The sequence below is a fragment of the Pinus tabuliformis genome, chromosome 8, assembly GCF_031772625.1.
Source record: "Pinus tabuliformis cultivar Carrire ecotype Pingquan chromosome 8, CPIR1, whole genome shotgun sequence".
Taxonomy (NCBI): Eukaryota; Viridiplantae; Streptophyta; class Pinopsida; order Pinales; family Pinaceae; genus Pinus; species Pinus tabuliformis.
The window spans coordinates 1,210,893,030-1,210,917,887 of NC_142294.1; the positions used below are offsets into that span (position 1 = coordinate 1,210,893,030).

A 24,858-nucleotide genomic window follows, 5' to 3' on the forward strand; every position below is an offset into this window, starting at 1 on the left:
TGGCATATTGGTGATTTATTGATCATGATCTTGGAGATGGTTAATTGTTTAAAGTAGCATTAATCTTGTCATTGAGCAATTGTCTATTTATATCACTGCCGCATTTCTCTAGCACTGTTAAGCTTTAACACTTTCAATTGTGGTTGAGATTTTATTCATTTATTGTTTAAGTACCTTATTGTTCTTAATTGAAAATCATTGTCATTAAGTACTTAACAAACTAAGTAATATCACCTTAAGAGCATTCATCTATTCACTTGCATACTAGGGATAACCTCTTGCATTAAAAATTTACCTCCAAGCTTTAGCTTGGTTAATAGAGAATGGGACCACCTTTCTCAAATTAGCTTGAGGGGGCTTAGCACCTCTTTAGGGGTTAACACAGTGACCTTGCAGTCATCAGAGCCACAGTCTCTGCAGCGCCGAAGGCATCAGGCAGCTAGAACACAAGGGGAGGTATCATTAATCAAGCATATGCTTGCTTTCCACTGACTTCTATCCTACAACCTACTCTAGAGACTAGTTCCAAAATAGTTAAGAAAAAAGTTACACTTAGAATAGGCATCTAACTTAAAATGAACCAAGATTTTGCATTCCACCTAGCTTGTAGGTTTGCACTTCATCTAGGATAGTTAGGCATCCAAGCAGCGATTGTTCATCTGGTTACTTGGCATCAAATTGATAATAAGCAAGAAGTTGACTCCATAAGGCACTGGTCTCATATTTAAATCTAATCTAATCTTTAAGTCTTGCTAAATTTAACAAAGTAGCTAGACCATTCAATCGTGACTCCCGGACTTGTTTGGTTGCCAACTTGTCCTTCATCTTCAAATTTCCATAGGGACTACCCCTCATAGCCTTTAGTTGGGAGACAACTAGAACGGAGAGGTCGGGGATCAGAGTGATAGCCCCTGACCTAAGTCGTTGTTGCACTACTTGTACAATCTGAGCGACAATAGGATCAAAAATGGTTATATGATTTGTCTTTACACAATATAATTGTTGGAAATATTGAGAGGGGGTGAATCAGTGTTTCCTTAATTTTTCACAATTGGTTAGTTTTCTTAAACATTCAGAGCATTAAAATAACCATAAAAATCATCATCAAATCAATGGACTGTGCACGAAAGATTTGTCTCAACCAAATGTTGTGTTATGTATGATGTACATACAAATTTACCAAATAAATCTAGAAGGAAGTACAAAACTCCCCAAAGATTTTACCAGCGAGCTGGAAGGAAGCAAATGCTCCCTGAATGGTTTGGGCTCCAGTACTAGGAATAATACTCCAACTACAATCAGGTTGCATCCTCTGTTGCTGCACTTCACTACCACTACTATCCACTGCTACTACCATTGTTGTACACTATTGCCACCTCTGCAACTATTGTCCACTGCTACCACTCCTTCCATTGTTGCTACTGTTGCCACTACTCCAACTGTCTATTGTTGTCCACTACTACTACCACTATTGTACATTGTTGCCAGCTCTACCATTATTGTCCATTGTTACCACTTCTTGAACTATTGCCACTGCTCCAACTATCTACTGATGTTATTGTTGTACACTGCTCTGTTGGTGTCACTCACTGTTGCTTCTATTGTTCTTGCTCCCATACACTGTTGCCACCACACACTATCACAACTCCAATAAATATCATAGAGGTGTTGTCATGGGATCATACACATCACTGTTGTCATAGTTACACTGTCTTACTTGTTATGAAACCCTCTCTTCAGCAGTCCACAACCAACTTACCTCATTGCCAGTCATGTACATCCAGTAACCATAGTCTTCTAGAAGCTTTCACCAATGACTCAAATTACTACTCAGGTTCTTTGTCAACATTCTCAGGTCCTTACATCAGTGCTTAGAGGTCACTCCGATATTAATAATGCCATACATGATTACTTGGTACAGACAAGTAGATCATTGTTGTGCAAGCAAATAATAGTCACACAGACATGCCAAAAGAGATCGTTGTCTGTATGGTGGCATTATCACTATGTCTGTATGATAGATGTAGATCACCCTGCTATTAGGTCACTGTATTGCTCTTGTTTGGTGTATATAGTATTGTTGTCCTTAATTATACTACCAACTAAACATTGGCAGATCTCTCCACAGTCATATATTTGAAAGACAAGAGCTCTTCAAGCATCACTCATCATATTTTACCAAGTAGATGAGTTTAATGAGATAACTCCAATAGAATCTTCTATCAATCAAGTTGTTGAGAAATCTGGGCATAGAGATTAAGTGATTTATCTTCTATTAGTAATTGCTTATGAGTGTTTTTTACTTCTTTAGATTAAAATCTTCTTTTACTTAAGTTATTAGTGTTCTTCTTCATCAAACAACTACCAATGCATAAACCATAAAGAGACAAGAAACACAGAATATAGGCTACCATCCAGGGCCAAAACCTTTCACTCTTTGAGAGGAAAACCCGAACAAATTCTTCTTCTTATAGAGATTCCAGTTGACAAATACCAAGACCAAGACCCTTGACCTATATGCCACTCCAAGACCAAGACACAAGTTCCCTTTTCACTGTTTCTCTTCCGTGCCCAAGTCAACACTTGATCCAACTGCTTGTCTTTTTTGTACTTTGGCTATACTTCAAATTTTTGGTCCTTGGTTCAGCATTGCACTCCTTGTCTCTATTTCATAAACCCTAGCACGTGTTTGACCATTTATCTTTCCTCGCTCTAGAAGGAGACTTTCTTCCTTAAACTCAGCTACCCTTAGGCTTGACTTCTTCATGAATTCAATTTACTTAGAGGTCTGATATAACTTCGACTTTTTCTGCACTAAAAACAGTCCCTTTACTTCGCACGTGTGGAGGTTATGTGACCCAAAAATAGTGCAAAACAAGGTTGAAAGACTTCATTGCTCCTTCCTTCCTTCTCGTTGGTTATAGGGCTCCTTAATGATGACCTTCACACTTCTTATAATCTTCAGACCTTGACCGAATTCTATGCTCTGAAATGTGGATGTGCTGCCCTATTTATAGTTATTATAGCCTCGTATTAAGCCAACTTGTCATCCAGCTAGCCGATGTGTCATAGGAGAGATAATATTATTCTTTCAAAGCCGACTTGAAGGGAGATGCTTGTGATTGTCTTGGAGGGATGTTTATACTTATCTAATGACTCATTCAAAATGTAACATGCCCAAAAAGGGTCCTTCATTCATGACATCAACTCGATTTGACTTTTATGACTAGATGACAAAACCTAAAGGTTCACAATGGGAGCCATTACTAAAATAAAATTCCTCGCTCATGAAACCCATGAGACAAGCATAATAACAGTTTCATTTTTCTTCTTTTCATCAATTACATAAAATCACAATTACATATATCATTATGAAGACCAAACCTAGTTACACTTTTCAACACAAGCAAGCCAATTATTGTACAACCTCTGTTACAAACTCTGTCACCACTCGAGCAATTTTTATTATCAATCTTTGCAACAGATCTTATGCACAATAAGGCTTCAATGCACTCATCAAATTAATCATTTCACACAGAAATTTGTTCCTTGCGTTCATCACTTTTACAAAGAATATCGCAATTCAACATCTAGCGCACAAGGTAAGTATAGCTACAAGCATGCTCTGTTTAGACCAACATGTGTTAATTGATTACTGTTGAGTGTCTGTCATCATAGGTCAATTATCAAATACAAAATATTGCTCAAGTCAAAGTCACGAATCATGATTTGCTTCAATTGCATTGTTTTGTCATAATCATGCACTAGTATACAACAATCTATTATTCAAAAATGGTAGAACATGTCACAATAATGCCTTAGCCAGCGTTCTCCATCCAAAACCAATCAATGCATTTGATCGGAAAATCAACCCACAACACACTGAAACTTGATTATTGTAATATACCTAGGGGGGATATTATGGGGTACAAAGGGAGGTACCCAAGAAAATAATATAAAAATGTGATGGGCCATAGTTAATAAATAAAGTGGTTAACCCGCATCATGTAAGGGACCACAAGTAGTTAGCAATAATGTGATAAGCCCATTGTATTAGATATATGGTATTGAGAGACCCATGGTAATGACCCAAGGTATTGTATGTATGAAGCCTATATAGAGGCTAGAGACTCCCCATTGAGAGATGTGAAGGATTATTGTATTGGCAAGCATATAGCTTGTGGAGTGTTCTCCTTCTTTAAGGAATGATTGTATGGTATTACCCTACCTCAAGGGTTTTGATATTAATAAAGTTTTGAAGTTTATCTATTTCTCTCTTCTTATTTCTGGGCATATTTCCATTTTCATATATTTGCAGGTCAGATTTATTACAAGTGGTATCAGAGCACTTTATTGGGCAAAGAAGAGAGATTTTTTTTAATTTTTTTGTATAAATTTTTGGGGTGGCGAATTGGCAGATCAAATCTGAAACTTCTGGTGCAAATTTTGCATAATCAAATTGCAGGTCTGGATTCTTTGCAAAAAAATACCCAAATTCAAAAAAAAAAAAACAGCCGAATCGAACTCCGGATGAGGGAGATATCGCTGATTTAAAAATCAGTTGTGTTGCAAAAAATTTCCTGATGACAATTCGTGAACAGCAGATCTCCAGTCAATTTTTGCAGTTTTTGTGGGGAATTTTGAGAAACTAATTACAGATCTAAGATCCTCTTGAAAAATTACTCAATTTGAAAGAAAAAAATTAGTTGAATCGGAATCCAGATGAGGGAGATATTGTTGATTTAAAACCTTTTTTTCAGAATTTTTTTTTACCGCGGGACAATTGCAAAGCGAATATGAATTTCCTGAGTGCCTAGATAGAGATTTATATCCCTTGGAAAGATGCAGAATGGTCGTTCCATTTCCAAAAACATGTTCTAAGAAGCATTTTGAGCCATATTGATCGAGTTGTGTCCATTATAACTTTTCGCCAAAGTAAATAATTTTTTCAAAACCCTCTTCATGGCTTCTAGCAAAGATTTTTTTTTACAAGTAAAGATAATGGTCCTACTATTGAAGAATTCATAAAATACCCTAAGAAAACCTCTCAGAAATATTGGAAAGGTTTAGTATTTGGGTGAAAGACGAGGCTACCATATGGTGGAGCTCACTTGACAGCAAGAACTTGTCCAAACTTTTGGATGAGGAATTTGAAAAACTCCTTTTGGACAAATAGTCTCATACTACACAACAGGAGAATGAAACACAAAAAGAGTTATTTTCTGATGTTATCTCCTTATTACAAGTTCATGGATGTATTCAGAAAGAGAAGATAATTGTGTATATCAATCCTAGTAGCAAGCGTAATTTTATAAATGCTCATTTGGCTAAAAGACTGCAAGTCTCAGCCAAACAAATGGAGCACACACAAGTTAATATTGAGCAGAGCAGGTGCAAGTTTATAAAGATTTGGAGATTTCTATGGATAAATAAGTGTTGCATTGTGACTTTTATACTTCAGATATGGGTAATATTGATGTTGTTTTGGGATATCCTTGGATGGAATCTGGGTACTATCAATATTAATGTGCAGAAGAAATTAATGAAGCTCTGGTATAAAAATAAAAAAATTACATTGCAAGATATTTCCATTAAGACCCACGCAGAGACTATGGAGGCAGAAGCACAAAGCTCTAATGACATTGACACATTAGATGATGAGCCTTTGATGGTCGACAACCAAACACAAACATCAAACCAAGTACCAGAAAAAGCACCAAACACCACTCAGGTACCAATAGTAGAGGAATTAACGAAAGATATTCCATCAGTTAAAACTTCAACATATCACCACCCACATCACCCAACGAGACAACAATCAACAAGGAGGCAACAAATTAGCAAAAAGGACAACAACACCAGGACGACTGATAGAGTGGTGCAATGATCCACCCACAACACATCAACACAGAGCAGCCGCCAAGTTCGACTTCCATCTCAAGCGAGCAAGGCACCAGCTAGATCGAGGGTTCACCTTTCTCTTGGATGGATAGATGCATGTGCATGGTACCAATGGACTACTCTTTTGAGTAGATCTTATTATTTGTGTTCTTCTTATGTTTCAGGATGAAACATTTTTAAGGGGGTGGAATGTAGTATACCTAGGGGGGATATTATGGGGTACAAGGGGAGGTATGCAAGGTAATAATGAGATGTAAGGATAATAAATAAATGGGCCATAGTTAGTAAATAAAGTGGTTAACCCGTATCATGTAAGGGACCACAAGTAGTTAGGAATAATGTGATAAGCCCATTGTATTAGATATATGGTATTGAGAGACCCATGGTAATAACCCATGGTATTGTATGTATGAAGCCTATATAGAGGCTAGAGACTCCCCATTGGGACATGTGAAGGATTATTGTATTGGCAAGCATATGGCTTGTGGAGTGTTCTCCTTCCTTAAGGTAGTCCTTAAGGAAGGAGAACACTCCACAAGCCATATGCTTGCCAATACAATAATCCTTCACATGTCCCAATGGGGAGTCTCTAGCCTCTATATAGCTTCATACATACAATACCATGGGTTATTACCATGGGTCTCTCAATACCATATATCTAATACAATGGGCTTATCACATTATTCCTAACTACTTGTGGTCCCTTACATGATACGGGTTAACCACTTTATTTACTAACTATGGCCCATTTATTTATTATCCTTACATCTCATTATTACTTTGGGTACTTCCCCTTGTACCCCATAATATAACCCCTAGGTATACTACAATTATCGACCTCATAGTCCTTAAGGAAGGAGAACACTCCACAAGCCATATGCTTGCCAATACAATAATCCTTCACATGTCCCAATGGGGAGTCTCTAGCCTCTATATAGGCTTCATACATACAATACCATGGGTTATTACCATGGGTCTCTCAATACCATATATCTAATACAATGGGCTTATCACATTATTCCTAACTACTTGTGGTCCCTTACATGATACGGGTTAACCACTTTATTTACTAACTATGGCCCATTTATTTATTATCCTTACATCTCATTATTACTTTGGGTACTTCCCCTTGTACCCCATAATATAACCCCTAGGTATACTACAATTATCGACCTCATAGGCAAATTATACACTGATGCGTAGGGGTATACCAATGTCATATTAAAACTCATGTGTGCCAAATCTCCATACGGCATTCATATTTCAAATCAAAAATCCTTTACGTCTTTGTCATCAATGATTAAAACCAATCGCATTCATTATGTCACTGTTACGCATCCTTGTCACATAGAGCTAAAAACATTTGTAATATGTTGTTCATTCTTGCGCGGAGATAAAGGTACACATCTTTGTCACAAAAGGGTTGTCCCAGATACGTTATCCCCAGAAGTTGCTTGCCTCAATTTATTGCGATGTGAATCTGAGCATGGAGAAAGACTTCGCAGATCATAAAGGGTGGCAAAAATGTGGACCTTTTAATTCACCTGCAAAACTGAAATAGACACCAACGAAAGACAAGGTCGCAGGAGATGAAGGTGTTGCTTCAGATGATAATGCTTGCAGAGATTAAGGCTACTAGACTTAAGTGTGGTTTGATTTTGTTCTTCTGCCTATAGAAACAACCTTAACGAATCCTTTTTTGGTCTCCAATCCTTCCAAGAATTGCAAAAGTTTGAAGCTTGGCCTTAACCCTTCAATTCACTGTAGTTCACTTGCAAGAGAAGAATAGTTCCCAACGAAATCCCTTTTCAAAAAATATCCCAGAGAAAGATAAACCAAAAACCCTCCTTTCCTCAAATCTTTGTGAATTCTAGAAGGTTGAGAATGTGACTGCAGAGCTAACTCACAAATAGATATGTGTTTTGATACATCAATTAGGAGGTGCGATAGGATGCCTTATATAGTTTTGTAAAGTATTAAAATGGGCAGCCGACATGAAGAATGGAGGGAAAAAAATCATTCTTGAATTTCAATTAATTTGGAGCCAACAATTCGACTAGACATTTGGAGAGAATTTGAATTTCCAATTCAAATTCTTTTAATGCCAAAAACTCTTGATACCTTTTGAATCGGTCAAAGTAAATTAAGCCATAATTTAAAATATTTAATGCAAGGTCTTCTTTACTTGAAGGTGAATTGCCACATCCTCCAACCAACAATATAATGCCACTCATCACCATGGGGTTTTGGACCATAGGTTGGGTGAACCAACTTTGACTAGGCATATCTCACAAACTGTGAGGACCCACGAGACGGTCCACATACCACTGGAATTGGCATGATGAGGAGAATCTGATGGCAAGGGTCTCCAAGACAAATTCGGCAATTTGTTGCATCAAAATCCTCAATAAGTATGGGGTATGTCCATCGTCTAGCGAAACCAAACCCTAGAGCTAGGATTCCATCACTGCATCATCCTAAACATCAAGTTGCATCATCCTATGGGCAACATCAAACCTCCAACTAACCTTGACATCAATGACGATATTTGCACTCACTCTACATCCTACACCTGCACTCGCTTTGATATCAATGACCAACATACTCAACAACAACCTCCAATGAAGGTGCAACTAGTTGTGGAACAAAAGACCTGATACAAATCCCATTGCCTTAGTTGATATAGATGTAATCACAGAATGGGTAAAGGAGTCTCAACCAACAAAGTTTGAGCCTAATTTTGATATTGATGACTTTGATCCGGATTTAAACAAGAACGCAACAAAGTACAGAGATAACCATAAATATAAAGATGTAGCGGAAATAATACATCATTTCATTACTGTAAAATACTGAAATACGCTTACAAACAAAAATGGAAATAAACCAGCTAGGGCGATGGTAGCTTATCTCTGAGAAGAGATGTGGCGGTTACATGCCTCTAAACTGTGTTACAATGAGGCTCGAAGGCCTATTTATTGTTGAGAAACAATGGAAAACCCTAAACATCCAAAAACCTAACCCTAAAAGATGAAATGCCAAATTGTGGGCCCCGTTTGGGTAAATTGGTACATCAACTTCCCGGGGTCGTAACTTTGGCATACGATCTCTATTTGACGCGCACAATATCTCGTTAGAAAGATCTATCCGAGAAATACAACTTTGAGATGAGGAGCAACATCGGTCCATGGACCGCATGTTGCTCCCAGTTTTTCCAAAACACGTTGTTTAGAGCCTCAAAACAGCTCCAGAAGTTCAGGACCCGAAAAACTACTAAAAATAGTAAATTGTGCTACAATTAAGGAAACTGAAAAGCTGAAAGAAACAATGGTGGGGGTCCAAGTGGACTTGGTGGGTGCCCACCAATATCCACCTGGATCATTCCTCCCCCCTTAGGAAGCAATGGTCCCCATTGCATTGAGTTCCTCCATGGGATGAGGAAACTTCTGTTGAACTTGGTACCTAGTGAGCCACTTGCCCTGGTGAAGGAGTTGGCCTACATTGACAATTTGATACAGTTGGATATTTTGCTGCCGAGTGTACTTGATCTGTGTGTCTATGATCTGATCAGTTGCAGCTTGTTCCATGCAATCTAGATTTAACTCTGTGGGTGTGAGTTGTTCTGCAATGTCGGATGTGTCTAGTAATGGTGGAAAGTATGGCCGAAGGTGGTCCACATTGAACACTGGGTGCAGGCCAAGGAATGGGGGAATGTTGAGCTCAAATGCATTGTCTCCCACAGCCTTGGTAATGGTGTAAGGACCATATTGGAGTGGTCTGAGTTTCCGATAGGCTCCGGTAAGGTGTTCCTTTTGCAAATGCAATCAGACTTTGTCACCCACCTGAAACATGTGTGGCACCCGATATTGATCATGTCGTTGCTTGTACTTAGCATTTGATTTCTCTAGAATATCGTGGACCTGCTGGCAAATATGTTGGATATGCTCAATGAAGTTGTTTGCCTTATCTGTTTCAAACTAAACATGAGCCAAATCTGCGTGAGTAGCTGCAAATGGCATGGCCACATCAATGGGACATAGTGGTTGGAATCCCAAGCCCACCTAAAAAGGGTTGTGGTTAGTCGAGCTGTGGAGAGCCCGGTTGTAGTTGTGTTGAACATAGGGGAGGCTCTCATCCCATGTGCGTGGATGCTTTGAGTTGTACATGCACAGAATGTGTACGATCATCATGTTCACAACCTTTGTCTAGCCATCAGTTTGAGGATGGAAGGTTGTGGACTTAGTGAGTTTGGTGTCAAGCATCGAACAGAGGCTGGACCAAAATGTACTGAGGAACCTGTTGTCCCGATCTGAGATGATAGACTGTGGGATCCCAAAGTGTACCCACACTCGTTCAAAGAAGAGTTTAGCAATGGCTTCTACTGTGATATTCTTCTTGCAGGCTGCCATAATGGCCATCTTCGAGAACCTGTCGACGACCACGAAAACACAGTCGTTTCCATGCTTAGTAGAAGGAAGGCCCAACATGTAATCCATGGAGATGGATTCCCAAGGTTGACTAGGGGTAGGCAGCGGGGTATAAAGGCCTTGCTTCTTGATGGTCGGTTTGGCAATGGCGCAGGCAGTGCATGATTTGATGTACTTCCCGACATCCTGTCGAAGATTCAGCCAATAGAAATACTTTTGCAGTACTGCCACCATTTTCCCGACCCCGAAATGCCTAGCAACCCGACTGTAGTGTGCTTCCCAAATCTTGGCACGCTCTCTTGAAGGAACACAAAGGTTACCCAAGTGGCATAATTGGGCATCTTGGAGGTGAAAATATGGAACATGCTAACCCTCCAAGAGTGTCTAGTATGTGTGGCTGAATTCTGGGTTGCTTTTGTAGAGAAGTGGCCAATCGGAATTCTTATGCCCACAAGAGTTGAGCATGGTAGTTAACACAATGATCGGTGGTCGACTGAGGCAATCTGCAACATTATTGGTGCTGCCCTTCTTATACTTGATATTTAAATGGAACTGTTGCAGGTATGTGGACCACTTCTGATGGCGATCATTCTACAATTTCCCTTGGGTCTGTATGAACTGCAGGGGTGGGTGGTCTGTGTCGATGACCATTTCCTTCCCCAAAATGTAATGCTTCCATTGTCGGCAGGCCTGCACAATGGAATACATCTCTTTGTCATAAGTGGGATACTTCCGGACTGTGTCTGAAAGTGTCTCACTGTGATATGCCACCGGATGCCCGTGTTGAGTAAGGACTGCCCCAATAGCATAGTCAAAGGCATCTATCTTGACCTCAAATGGTTGTTGCAAGTCTGGTAATGCAAGCACTGGTGTCGAGCAGAGGCGATCTTTCAACTCTGTGAATGCCTTCTGTTGAGACTCATACCAAAAGAATTTTGCTTTCGCTCCTCCCTTGGTGACTTGACTCAAGGGCCAAGTGATATGAGAAAATCCCAACATGAACCTGCAACAGAAGTTGGCAAGACCTAGAAAGTTGCGGAGCTCTGTCAGAGTGGTTGGAGATGGCCAATCCCGAATGACTTGGATCTTGGCTGGATCCACATGCACCCCCCGTTCATCAATAATGTATCCTAGATACTGAACCTGGGTCATGCCAAAAGTGCATTTCTCCAAATTGGCACATAACTTGTGTTGTCGCAGTGTTTGGAGAACCTGTCGAATGTGGTGGAGGTGCTCTTCCCAACTCTGGCTGAAGATCAGAATGTCATCTAAGTATACCACTACAAATGAGTTGGTGAATGGCTGCAAGATGTCATCCATTAGCCTCATGAAGGTTGCAAGATCATTCGTCAATCTGAAAGGCATAACCAACCATTCGAAAAGGTCCTCCTTGGCTTTGAAGGCAGTCTTCCATACATCGAAGGTTCTATTGGTACCTGGTGATATTCTGACTTCAAATTGATCTTGCTGAAATATTTTGCCCCCTTCAGTTGGTCCAGGAGATCATCAATCTGTGGGATTAGGAACCTATTACGGACAGTGATCTTATTCAGCGTTTGATAGTCAATACATAGTCTCCAAGTTCCGTCCTTCTTATGTACCAACACGATCGGGCTCCCACAAGGTGATGAACTCGAACGGCTGTGACCTTTCTGCAACAGCTCCTGAATCTGCCTCTTGATTTCATCGTTCTCCAGAACGGAGGGCTGATAGATTGGTCCATTGGGCAGCGGCGCACCTGGGGTCAAATCAATGGAGTGCTTGACCTCGTACTCCTCCACGACCTTGTCCATCTATTGTTGTCGTGCGAAGAGGCCCCGTCTGGAGGTCGTGGCCACCGTCTTCTTCTTTCCTTAAGGGTGTATCATCAGGAAAACAAATTTCCTGGTTTTGGAAATGAGCTTACTGCATTGTTTTGCAGTAACCAAAGAGATGGCAGTAGGCAGTGCTACCTCTGGTATCCTGTACAACTTATTTCCCAAAGTAACAATAACAACACGGGGCCTTGATTCATACACAGCATGTCGCTTCCACAAGTATGGTTGTCCTAATAATACATCACAAACATCAAGGGGAGCAACGTCACACAATACCTCATCCGTGAAGGGCTTGATGTTGTATGGAAGGTGACACTGCTGGCTTACGTGAAGATCCCATCCTTGGTGAAGCCACCCGATGGTGTACGGTTGTGGATGTGTTGTGGTCGGTAAGCCTAACCGCTTCACAACCTCTGCCGAAATGAGGTTCTTTTGGCTCCCGCTGTCGACAATGAATTTTAGCAGGGAGCCCTTTGCCCACATCTGAGAGTGGAAGAGACACTCCTCCTCCTCTAGGTCTTCGAGTTCCTCCTTCTGGATCTTTGTGGTGGCAACGGTGGCGTTGGGCTCCGCATCGATAATTTGCTTCCCTTTGTCATTCCCCTTGTCGGATTCTGGCTCAGAGTCGAAACATCCATTTGATTCTGAAACCCTTAGCTCGGCCACCAGTGACTGCTTGGCCCGACACTCACTTGTGTTGTGAGTGGAGCTCTTATGGAACTCACACCACTTTCCTATGTCCTTTTTCGGCTTTGCGACGTTGTTCTTTACTTGCAGCTTTGGCGGGTTGTCATGGGCTGCCCTGCCTTGGCTTTGTCCTTTGTTCTGCAGTTTGGGGGCACCTTTCCCTTGCTTCGGATTTGCAGATCCAAAGTCTCGCTTCTTTCGTTTAAACTTTTGCTCGACCTTGATGGCATATCAGTATGTCGTGCCGAGCGAGGAGATGTTAAGGAATTCTATTTCTTCCTGGATGTACTTGTGCAAGCACCCGCAGTATTTGATTACCAAATGCCGATCTGAATCCTTGATATCCAACTTTGTATGAAGGGTATGAAAAATATTGGTAAACTCTGGCACGTCTTGGTCCCTTCCCTGCCGCAACATGCTCCACTTTATGTATTGATCCTCATAGCTTCCGACAAGGTAGTACTGCTCCTTGATGGCAGTCCGGAATGAATTCCAAGTGGGTGCGGCTGAAAATAGTAAGCCTGTACTTTCATCCTTCTGCTCGCAGTAGGTTTCCCACCAGTCCTCGACGTGGGGAGCTACTTTGAGAAGAGCAAAAATAATCTCTTCCCGACTCAAAAAATCATAAACAAAAAAATACCCTTCTAGCAGATTTAACCATGTATCTACGGCATTTGCATCTATTTGATGCTCGAAGATGGGGATTTCAAAATTAACTTGTACTTTAAAGGGTGTGGCATTTCCAGAGTAGCTGTTGGAAGCCAATGCGTCGCCTCTGGGTAGCCGCTGAAGGATCTGGGCAAAGTTGTCCATCATCACGTTCCTTTGCCGCTCGAGGGCTTCTTCGAGCAAGATTTTGATAGGATCTCCTGCCCCCTCATCTTTCTTTTCATCCACCACGGAAGGCCGTCGGGATTTGCGAGGCTGGTCTTGCAAAGGTTCAACCAATTCAAGCCCTAACTCCTTATATCCCAACCTCGTTGGAGACATGCAAACAAAAACAGAGAAAAAAGCAAACCACTCTGATACCACTGATCTGGATTTAAACAGGGACGCAACAAATTACAGAGATAACCATAAATACAAAGATGGAGCGGAAATAATACTTCATTTCATTACTGTAAAACACTGAAATATGCTTACAAAAAAAAATGGAAATAAACCAACTAGGGCGATGGTAGCTTATCTCTGAGAAGAGATGTGGTGGCTACATGCCTCTGAACTGTGTTACAATGAGGCTTGAAGGTCTATTTATTGTTGAGAAACAATGGAAAACCCTAAACATCCAAAAATCTAACCCTAGAAGATGAAATGCCAAACTGTGGGCCCCGTTTGGGTAAATTGGTACATCAACTCCCCAGGGTCGTAACTTTGGCATACGATCTTTGTTTGACATGCACAATATCTCGTTAGAAAGATCTATCCGAGAAATACAACCTTGGAAAGAGCAACAACGTTCCATGGACCCATGTTTCTCCCAGTTTTCCCATAAAACATTGTTTAGAGCCTCAAAACGGCTCCGGAAGTTCAGGACCCGAAAAACTGCTAAAAATAGTAAATTGTGCTAGAATTAAGGAAACTAAAAAACTGAAAGAAGTCAATGGTGGGGGTCCAAGTGGACTTGGCGGGTGGCCACCAATATCCACCCGGATCAGACTTAGACTTAGGGGGCTTGGTTTTGATATGGATCCACCAGGAGGAATCGAAGTAAGCAACAACATAATACCCGGGATGGCACATGCAAGCACTAGCCAAGCAACTCAACCAAGTCATGTGTTTGCAAGTACAACTGCTATAGTTGTAGATGTCCCTGAGGAGTCTAAAGACTTTGAGCTAGAGGTCGACTTTGTACTTCCTACTAAGGATCCCATTTCTATAAGTGGTGATGAATTTGATGATTGATCATGTTGATCAATTACTTGTACTATGTAACATGTTTTTCAGACTCTCAAGGTCATTTAGAGCCTCATTGATTAGGTATTTTGGTTCTAATATGTAGTAAACTCAATCCCATTTTGATATATTCACCATTACATGGTATAAATATTATAAACGAGCAGATTTTGCATATATTGTCTCTAATGATTTGCAATCTTTAAAGTTTTTGGTTAAAATATTTCATGTATTTGTTGGTAAACTGAGTCATTGAAATAAGTCAGCATGAGTCAATCCCAATCCAAGTCAGAATCTGTGTTGATCCTCAATTGATTCCAAGTCTAAGTTTTAAGGCATCGACTACAACTGAAGACTCCCTTCTCCATTTAATATAGAATAGGTGAAAGAGCCAACAATAGTAAAGTGGAGCAAATCCACAAGCAACCGAATTTAATCCTCAAGTTAAGGTCTCCAGGTGAAGCCTTCTCTCTCCAAGGTGTACACATATCAAGACAAGGCTGCTCGAGCAAACATCACGATAGAGAAACATTGCCCAAAATCTTTGTGGATGTTTCCAAAGCATTTCAGCCAATTCTCACATGTTTCCCAACAATTAACAGTAATTTGGGGCCTTGTGCATCCCATATTGCCCCTAAAATCTACAAGGAAAATGGGCAGATTAAAAATGCCAATTGAATGCATTTTCATCTACAAAAATTCAAAATTAATTATTTTTTTATTGAGAAGAAAAACGGAAGCTTCAATAAACCTTAAGTGCCCTGATTTTGCATTTTGCATAGTGTAATATTGCCTGGGAGTTTATATATACAAGTTTTCTATTAAATTTCAGTTTATGTCTATCATTCTAATTTTCCAAAAAATTGCTATTAAAAGAAGAAACTATTATTTGAGTTACTTCTATCATTTCTTTTAAAACCCCATACTCATTTCAAAATTCCATGCAAGTTAGAGATTGAAATTTAAATTTAAATCAGATCAAATAAGCAACATAAAAAATTTTCATATATCCTTTATTTAGGAGGGCGTACAACAAGCATCCAAAAAAAAAAAGAAAAAAGAACAAATCTACCCACATGCCTTGCATGCAATCAACCATGACAGCATATGCACCTACAGCTTTCTGTGTGGTACCTTAGCCTAAACAGTTGCGCATTTTACAAATGGAAAGGAAAAGAATTCAAATGTCAATCGTATCTATACCTCTTCTTCTTTGGGGCGGCATTGGTGAATCTCCAAGACGACCTCCTGACAGCAATATCTGAAGATTCTGATCTATTTTTTCTGTGATGTCCTTATGGTCATTACGCAATACTACAGACAAGATAAAAGCATCATCAGATGCTGCATAACTCCATAAAAAGCAACCACATTCAATTAATTCCATTTGAGCAAAAATTATATATCGTACATCAAGAATAAGTTAATAACCCAAATCTTAATTGTAATGCTTACCAAAATCTTATACACAAGGAATGGTCAATAACATCGTTTTACCTTAGTAAATAATATTTACTAAATATCACTTAATGGATTATAAGAAACACATCATGACCATGCTTCTATGTTGTACGTCACAAAATTTTATGTATGTCACCGGTTTCTCAGACAAACATCACCAAGTCATGAGAATTTGCAAGGCAGTTATTCAAAACCTTAACATTTGTATTTCTGACATTTGACAACAGAAACATGTTTGTATGTGATCACTGCAATAGAGTCATAGACATCTACAGACATGCATTATAATAAAATGGGTCAGGGAAAAGAAAGATTATTTTTGTTATGCTTCATGCTTTTTGATTTGTAAGTTATTCTCTATAGACTGGACATTTATGCTTCATGCTTTTTGATTTGTAAGTTATTCTCTATAGACTGGACATTAGAGAAGAGATCGCCTAATCCTGGTCATCTAGCCTGTAAGGGTGGTTGTCATAATAACGTACACCAAGAATAATGCAAAGCTTAATTATAATCCTTATCAAAATCATAAACACAAGGAATCGTCTATAACATCATTATAGCGTGGTAAATATTATTTAAGGACTTCCAAGCAACACTTCATGACTGACTTTCTATGTTGTACATGCCAAATTTTTATGGATGTCACCACTTTCTCAGACATGCATCACCAGGTCATGATATTTGCCAAGGCAATCATTCAGAACCATAACATTTGTATTTTTGACATTGACAACAGCCACATATTTGTACATAATGAAAGCAATAGACACCTACTATGTTAGACATAGAGGACAGATTTAATTGCATGCATTATAACAGTGTTGCTGATATCACGAAATTATCGCTGATATCGCAAGATCTAGTGATATTTTCAAGGAAACAAAATTATCAGCCAACAATTTCATGATAATTTCCCTGTTGAAAATATTATGATTTTCTCTTAAACCACATGATAATTGTTGAATCTACAGGATGTATAGTAGAAACCAATTTTCTGATCTGATAATTACTACCTAATGATCTCTAAACAATTTATCTCATACCACTGATATCATTGAGCAATTATACACAGAAAATCTCAAAAGTAAGTGTTGTGGAAACAGTAAGATCATAAAGAGACAACTTCCAGCAAGTCAATGCTGGTCCAACCAGCCAAAATACAAAAATCAACACTAGTAAAACAGTCAAATTTTGGCCTGCAGTCTAGCTTGGTATAGCAGTCGAAGGCCTGGGTCAGATCCATACTGCGGTCAACTCTGATCAACATTCAAACTTGGTCAAACTCAAACTCGGTCAAATTTCAGTCAAATCGGCCATTTTCTGTCACATGTGTGGCCACTTTAGAAGAAGATTTGATGATGAATTATCAAACTGAAGATGTCACGATTGTTGAAGAATCTAGGGCAATTAGGTGTAGTGTGATTCTTCTTGACTTGATAACAATTTGTGGAGTCTTTTTACTCCTTCTTGTTAGCTTAATCTTCTTCTTATTATTATTAATGCATGTGTGTGTACTTCTTCAAACTGCTACCATAAACATAAGAACAAGAACACAAGATGTTGGCCCTCTGCCAGGGCCAAAACCTCTCTTCTCTTGAGAGGAAAACCCTTTAGTAAGTTTCTCTTATTGAAGCTTTTTATTGATCAATGCCAAACCCTAGACCCTTGACAAAAACATCCTCCAGGCACAACTCAGGCCCTTTCAAGATTACTTCTTCTTGCAGCACTTCGTCCTCCTTCTTCCAGCACTTTTGTCTTTCTTCCTTCGGCACTTCTTCCGGCAACTGTAGAGACCTTCAATTGTATACTCTAGAATGTTCCTTGACCTTTTCTTCCTTTGGTTGTGATGGACTCTTTCTAACTTAAGGAGATGACCTTGTCGCCTCCCAACTGAGCCTTCTTCTCTTTCACAAATATTACAGACTTAGAGCAGCAGTAATGCAGCCCTAGTTTCTTGCATGTGTGAGGGAATCTCCTCACAAGAACTATGTTAAACTTCTCCTTTTCCCTTCACTTGCATATGTAGAAATTTACAAGGTAAGTTCCTTAGATAGAACAGCAAAGGACACTGCTCACAAACAGATCACAGATCAGTACACCAGTATTCTTGATGTGGCTAAAACAGGGAAACTGTTATATAAAAAATTAGTAAGTTTATAGTTTATTAGGCAAAGGGCATGATCTTTGATCATGCCTGTTCACCAAGAGGCAACCAAGGCAGTATATAGCCAAGGCCTCTCACAAAATGTAAACATCATCCATTCAATTATTAATAAAATATTTATCATGGCTTTCAATTATTAAGTTTGTGTGTTTCATATGGTATCAGAGCAGACGATCCTTGGTTGCTCTGCTATTGCACAGGTTGAATTGCCATTCACTGTCACCGTCCAACTGTGCCACTGTGACGTTCTGCCAAGCCACTCTGTTGTTCTGCTAGTCTCAGTCGTCCACCATCACTCTGTTGTTCTGCCAGCCAGTTTTGTCGCCCCTCTGCAGCTACTTCTGCACTCCGTAGGCACCGTCGGATGACTAGCCGCTGCACAAAATCTATGTTGCACGACCAACCGCAACTCGACTGACGGCCTGTCTCCCGCTGTCCACTGTCCTCTGCTTACCCTGTCCCGCTGCTCTGTCGCTACCGTATATTCCCTCTCACTGCCTCCCACGCCCATTAAGTCCCCCACCATCCGCCATCTTCTACACGCCACCCCAAACGCTTCGATGTCTTTTCCCATAGCGTATCAATTTGAATAACACGCGGAGATTATTCGATAACAAAATATATTATATATAATATATAATTTATTTATATATATATACATGTTATATAGTTTAAAAACTATACGTTGTGTAATTAAATTTATTGATTTAATTTAACTTTAAAAAAATATGTTATATAATTAATTTAATTATTAAAAAAAAATCAAATTAAACGTTGGCGGACAAATATACACCCCCACAAACTTGTTCAATGTTGTCGATGTCAATGGTCGATTTCAGCAAAATATTGATTGACTTAGAGAATAGGATTACTAGCCACTTCGATGATTTCAACAAAAAATTAGTCGACCTTGAAAGTAAGTTTATTAGGCATTTCGACGATATCAAGAAGCTTCAGGATACGACAAATCAGATAGAACTACAGCTTGGGCAGAACCAAATCCAATCCGAAATGAATCATAATCAGACATTAGCGTTGTTGAACACCTTGTGTGGAAGGCCGAAGGTTACACCCGAACAACTACTCCAAGATGATGGAGGAAATCAAGAGCACAATTCATCAGATTCAACAAAGTCAACAGATTCTCATGAAAAAGCAGAATCTCCAAAAAAATCAGCCACACCCCATCAAGGAAATAGTAACGCGACTTTTTCAAATAAGCAACTCTGGGATACATTCACCAATCAACACCCTCTTTTCGCTCCACCGTTAGCAACGTATCAGCGAAAGGCAAAAATCGAGATGCCCAAATTCGATGGGAATGAAAAATGCAGTGTTGCATGGTTGAATAAAGCAGAAGAATACTTCGAGATTTACGACATCGACAATGATGACGAAAAGATTAGGCACGCTTCCATGAAAATGGAAGGAGAAGCATATAATTGGTATATGTGGTGGAAGAAGATGACAATCGCCATCAGTTGGAGAAAATTTAAGGATGCATTCTTTAAAAGATTCCAAGGTGTAAAGGAAGAAGAGTTATTTTCAACACTCATCAGATTATGACAAAAAGGAAGTGTGGATGAGTACACTCGAGAATGGGAGACCTTAGCAACACGAGTACCTGGGTTATCAGAATCTCGTCTAATTCAATCATACATCTCCGAACTTAAAACTCATCTACAAGTAGAACTTGAGCTTCATGACATTACGTCAATAGAACTAGCAAGACGAAAAGCAAAAACTACTAAAAAGAAATTTGAACAAATATTGTGGTCAAAACCGAAAAAAAGTATATTCAAGACGAAGAATGCCCCAGTCTATGGATACGAATAATACAAGATATGTTCCACCACATCATCGTGAAGGCGAAAAATCTAACATGGAAATACAAAGGATAAAAGAAGGCAAATGCAAACACTGTGGCGAGAAGTGGGACCCTAAACATAGGTGTGCTAAAGGAAAAGAATCAAATAACCTATATAATTGTGAAGCAACTAATGATTCAAACAGTGATGATTACGACAGAAGAAACAGAAGATGCCCCAGAATTCTCTCCAGAATTAGATGACGGAAGTATTTTGCAAGCGTCACTATCAGCTATGACAGGTATATCACAACCTCAGACTCTAAAATTGAAAGGACATATAAAGAAGAACAACGTAGTGGTTCTCATCAACTCTGGTAGCACCCACAATCTTTTAGATGCAACTGTGGTAAAGAGACTCAACATTTTCTCATTTCCCTTACCAAACATGAAGTTGATGGTAGTTGACGATAAGAAGATTGAAAAAGAAGGGAAATGCCATAAGGTCAAATTATAGATTCAAGACTTTAATTTAGAATCCCTATTCTTCACTGTACCATTAGCTGGAGTAGATGTGGTCTTAAGTATCCAGTGGCTATGAACTCTAGGCACTTATGCTGCCAACCATCAAGTACAGTTCATAAGATTTAAATGGGGAGGGCAGAGGTACAAATTATACGGATTCCAAGCACTAGAGAATCAAATCGTATCGTCATCTCAGATGATGAAGATGATTCGAAAAGGAGCACCAGCTTATGTAGTACAATGTCACCAATTAGAAATGTTATCTGCAAATATGATCAGCGAAGAGTCACCAGAGGTACAAGATCTAATTCAGAAGCATGAAAAGGTAATTCAAGACCTGCCTATGTAAATTCCTCCTAATAGGGAATTTGAGCATACAATAAAAGTCAAAGCAAGGTCAGACCCCATCAACATCAAGTTGTATTGATATCCACATCACCAAAAATCGGAAATTGAGAGATTATTCCAAGACCTTTTAAAGTGTGGGGTCATCTTGAATAGTAACAGTTCGTATGTTGCTCCAGTGGTATTGGTAAGGAAGAAGGATGATTCATTCAGGTTATGCATTGACTATAGAGGATTAAACAAAAAAACGATTAAAAACAAATTCACAATCCCCTTTATCGACAAAATGTTGGATGAGCTACATGGCGCAAAATACTTCTCAAAATTGGACTTAAGGTCAGGCTATTACCAAATCAAAATCAGGTTGGAAGACATACCAAAAACGGCATTCCAAACACACGAAGGTCACTATGAATTTAAAGTAATGTCATTTGGGTTAACCAATGCACCAACAACGTTCCAAGCCATTATGAACAAATTATTTCATCCATATCTTAAGAAGTTTGTATTAGTATTCTTTGACGATATTTTAATTTATAGTAAAACTTGGAAGGAGCACTTACAACATCTGGATAAAGTTCTTACACTACTGAAAGAGCATCAGTTCTACACAAAAAAATCCAAATGCACCTTTGGAAAGGAAGAAGTAGAATACCTCGGACACATTATATCCCATGAAGGCGTAAAAGTGGACCATAATAAAATCAAAGCTATAAAGCAATGGACCAAACCGGTTAATGTATCCAAGCTAAGAGGGTTCTTAGGACTGACTAGATATTATCGAAGATTTATTAAAAACTATGCATGTATCACTGCACCTCTAACAAGCCTTTTAAGAAGAATTCATTTCAATGGGATGAGGAAGCAGGAAGGTGTTTTGAAGAACTGAAGAAGTTATGTCTAATGCCCCAGTATTGGCAACTCCATATTTCTCTAAACCATTTATCATCGAGTGTGATGCTTTCGGATTCAATATAGGCGCAGTGTTAATGAAAAAATGGCATCCAATAGCTTTTGAAAGCAGGAAGCTCTATAAAAGAGAACATCTCAAGTCCACATACAACAAGGAAATGCTCGCTATTATGCACGCACTGGCTAAGTGGAGACAATATCTTTTAGAAAGTATGTTCTCCATTCAAATGGACCATAACAGTGTCCAACACCTCTTTCAACAAAAAACACTTTCCGAAGAACAACAAAAATGGATTGAAAAAATTGTTGCCTTTGACATGGAGATACTACATAAAAGGGGAAAAGACAACGTAGTAGCAGATGCCCTATCTAGGAGAGACGAAGAACCAACACTACTTGCAGTTTCGGTTGTTGTTCCTGAATGGCTTAATGAGATTCGAAGTGAGTATGCCAAGGATCCAAAAATAGCTGTAATAATCAATAACCTTCCAGACAACTCAAAATTTGAATGGAAGAATCATATTTTATAGTACCAAAAGGAAGAATCTATCTGAATGCAAACTCCAAGTTTAAATCCAAGATACTCAAGGAGTCACATGATTCACTGTTAGCGGGACATGTAGGATTCTTTAAAACTTACTACAATGCACGTCAATCATTCTTTTGGAAGGGGATGAGTCGTGATATTCAGAAGTATGTAGTAGAATGCGACACATGTCAAAGAAATAAAAGTGAAAATATTATGACACCTGGATTACTTCACCCCTTAAACATTCTGAATCAGAAATGGGAAGAAATATCAATGGACTTTATTGAGGGATTACCCGTATCTAAAGGCAAGGACAAGATTTTCGTAGTGGTCGACAGAGTCACCAAATATGCTCACTTTATGGCAATAAAGAAATCAGACTCAGCTAAACAAATCGACGAAATATTTTGCAAAATATATATAAATTACATGGTTTTCCAAAAGTCATTGTGAGTGATAGAGATGCCAAATTCAAGGGTAATTTCTGGAAGGAATTGTTCAACCACATAGGAACCTACCTAAATATGAGTTCCGCTTATCACCCTCAAACAGATGGACAAACAGAGGTTGTCAATAAATGTTTGGAAGCCTACCTATGTTGTTACGCTACAGAAAAACAAAATAACTGGGCTGAATGGTTGCATCTCAGAGTGGTGGTATAATTCTACTTATCATACATCAGCAAAAATGACGCCATTCCAAGCTTTGTATGGATATCAACCCCCAAAATGGAAGGATCTAGCTACCGTCCAAACAAATCTACTTGTTGTTAAAAACCAACTAGAAGAAAACCAAAAAACCGTCCAAACCCTAAAAGAAAACTTGAATAATTCAAGGAACCGTATGAAGCAACAAGCAGACCGAAACAGAACCGAAAGAGAATTTGAAGTCGGAGAATGGGCATTTGTCAAGCTCCAACCATACAAATAGTTGTCCTTGAAACAAAAAGGAAAAAGTAAATTGGCATCGAAGTTCTATAAACCATATCAAATCAATAAAAAGATCATCGAAGTTGCATATAGTTTAAGCCTTCCAGAGAAAAGTCGTGTTCACAACGTCTTCCATGTCTCCTGCCTTAAAAGGGCACTGGGCAACCATCAATTAGCACAAACGACGCTTCCATCCCTAGATGATGAAGGAAGGATCATTTTAGAACCAGAAGGTATCTTATCTACCAGAGAAAGGAAGCTTCGATCTCGTGCAATCAAGGAATACTTGATCAAGTGGAAGGACTTACCAGAGGAAGAAGCTTCTTGGGAGACTGAAGCACTTCATTAGCAACATCCGTCGTTACATATGTTTTGAGGACAAAGCATTATTTTGAGAGGAAGGCAATGTTATATAAAAAATTAGTTAGTTTATAGTTTATTAGGCAAATGGCATGATCCGTTCACCAAGAGGCACCCAAGGCAGTATATAGCCATGACCTCTCACAAAATGTAAACATCATCTATTCAATTATTAATAAAATATTTATCATGGCTTTCAATTATTAAGTTTCTGTGTTTCAGAAACAGTTCACAGCATGAGCCAATGCGGCCACTCCAGGCAATTTATTAATGTCAAAGAAAGAAAATTTACATAAGCTTCTCTCATGAACGGTCACCTAACAAATGACCCTCCATACTCTTTAAATAGAGATCATGGACCAATCGAGTGTTAAGCCACGGATCAAGTGTCGATAATACTGAGGAGAGAATGAACCGTCAGATCACTTCATGTCAAGAACATATCATGACCGTCGGATTGTAAGTTACAAAAAGTACATACTAAAGAAACACAGTTTACCTAACTATACACTAGACCAAGTTATACTTAATTATCTCCTACGTATCAAAATATCCTACAATCCCCCCTCAAGAACAACTTGGGATGGGATTGAAGGATGTACAAAGATGACATAATAGGAGAAGGAAGGAGGCAATTGAGCCTATCCCCCTTAGTGACAACTTCATGAACTCCAACCATAAATCGAAGTTTAGTAGACTTCGCCTCTGTGAGAGCCTTTGTAAAGATGTTTGCAACTTGATCATTGGTTGAACAATATTGCACTTAAAGAACATGGTCTGAATGAGCTTTCTGATGAAATGCATGTGTAGTTCAATGTGTTTGTTGCGCTGATATTGGACTGGATCTTTGCATAGTTGAATGGCACTTTGATTATCACACCAAAATGTAGTCGGATGTTGTTGTTGAAAACCAAACTCTGAGGGGATCTGCTAAAGCCACAGGGCTTCCTTACTAGCTTCAACGATGCCACGATACTCTGCTTGTACGGAAGAAAAAGAAATGGCACTTTGTTTCTTGCAATCTCATGTAATAGGTCCAGAACCAAGAGTGAAGACATAGCCTGCAGCAGACTTCCGATCATCAAGGTCACCAACACA

The 24,858-nt window shown here is 39.2% G+C and overlaps 1 protein-coding gene across 1 annotated transcript in view; it reads right to left on the minus strand.

The window, feature by feature from the left end:
• Positions 1 to 24,858, minus strand: part of LOC149239724 (26S proteasome regulatory subunit) — a 259,428-nt gene that overhangs the window by 114,185 nt on the left and 120,385 nt on the right. Inside the window, exon 3 of the mRNA XM_089373504.1 lies at positions 15,929 to 16,039. Within this exon, the coding sequence (XP_089229630.1) occupies positions 15,929 to 16,039 (111 nt within the window). The remainder of the gene's footprint in view (positions 1 to 15,928; positions 16,040 to 24,858) is intronic.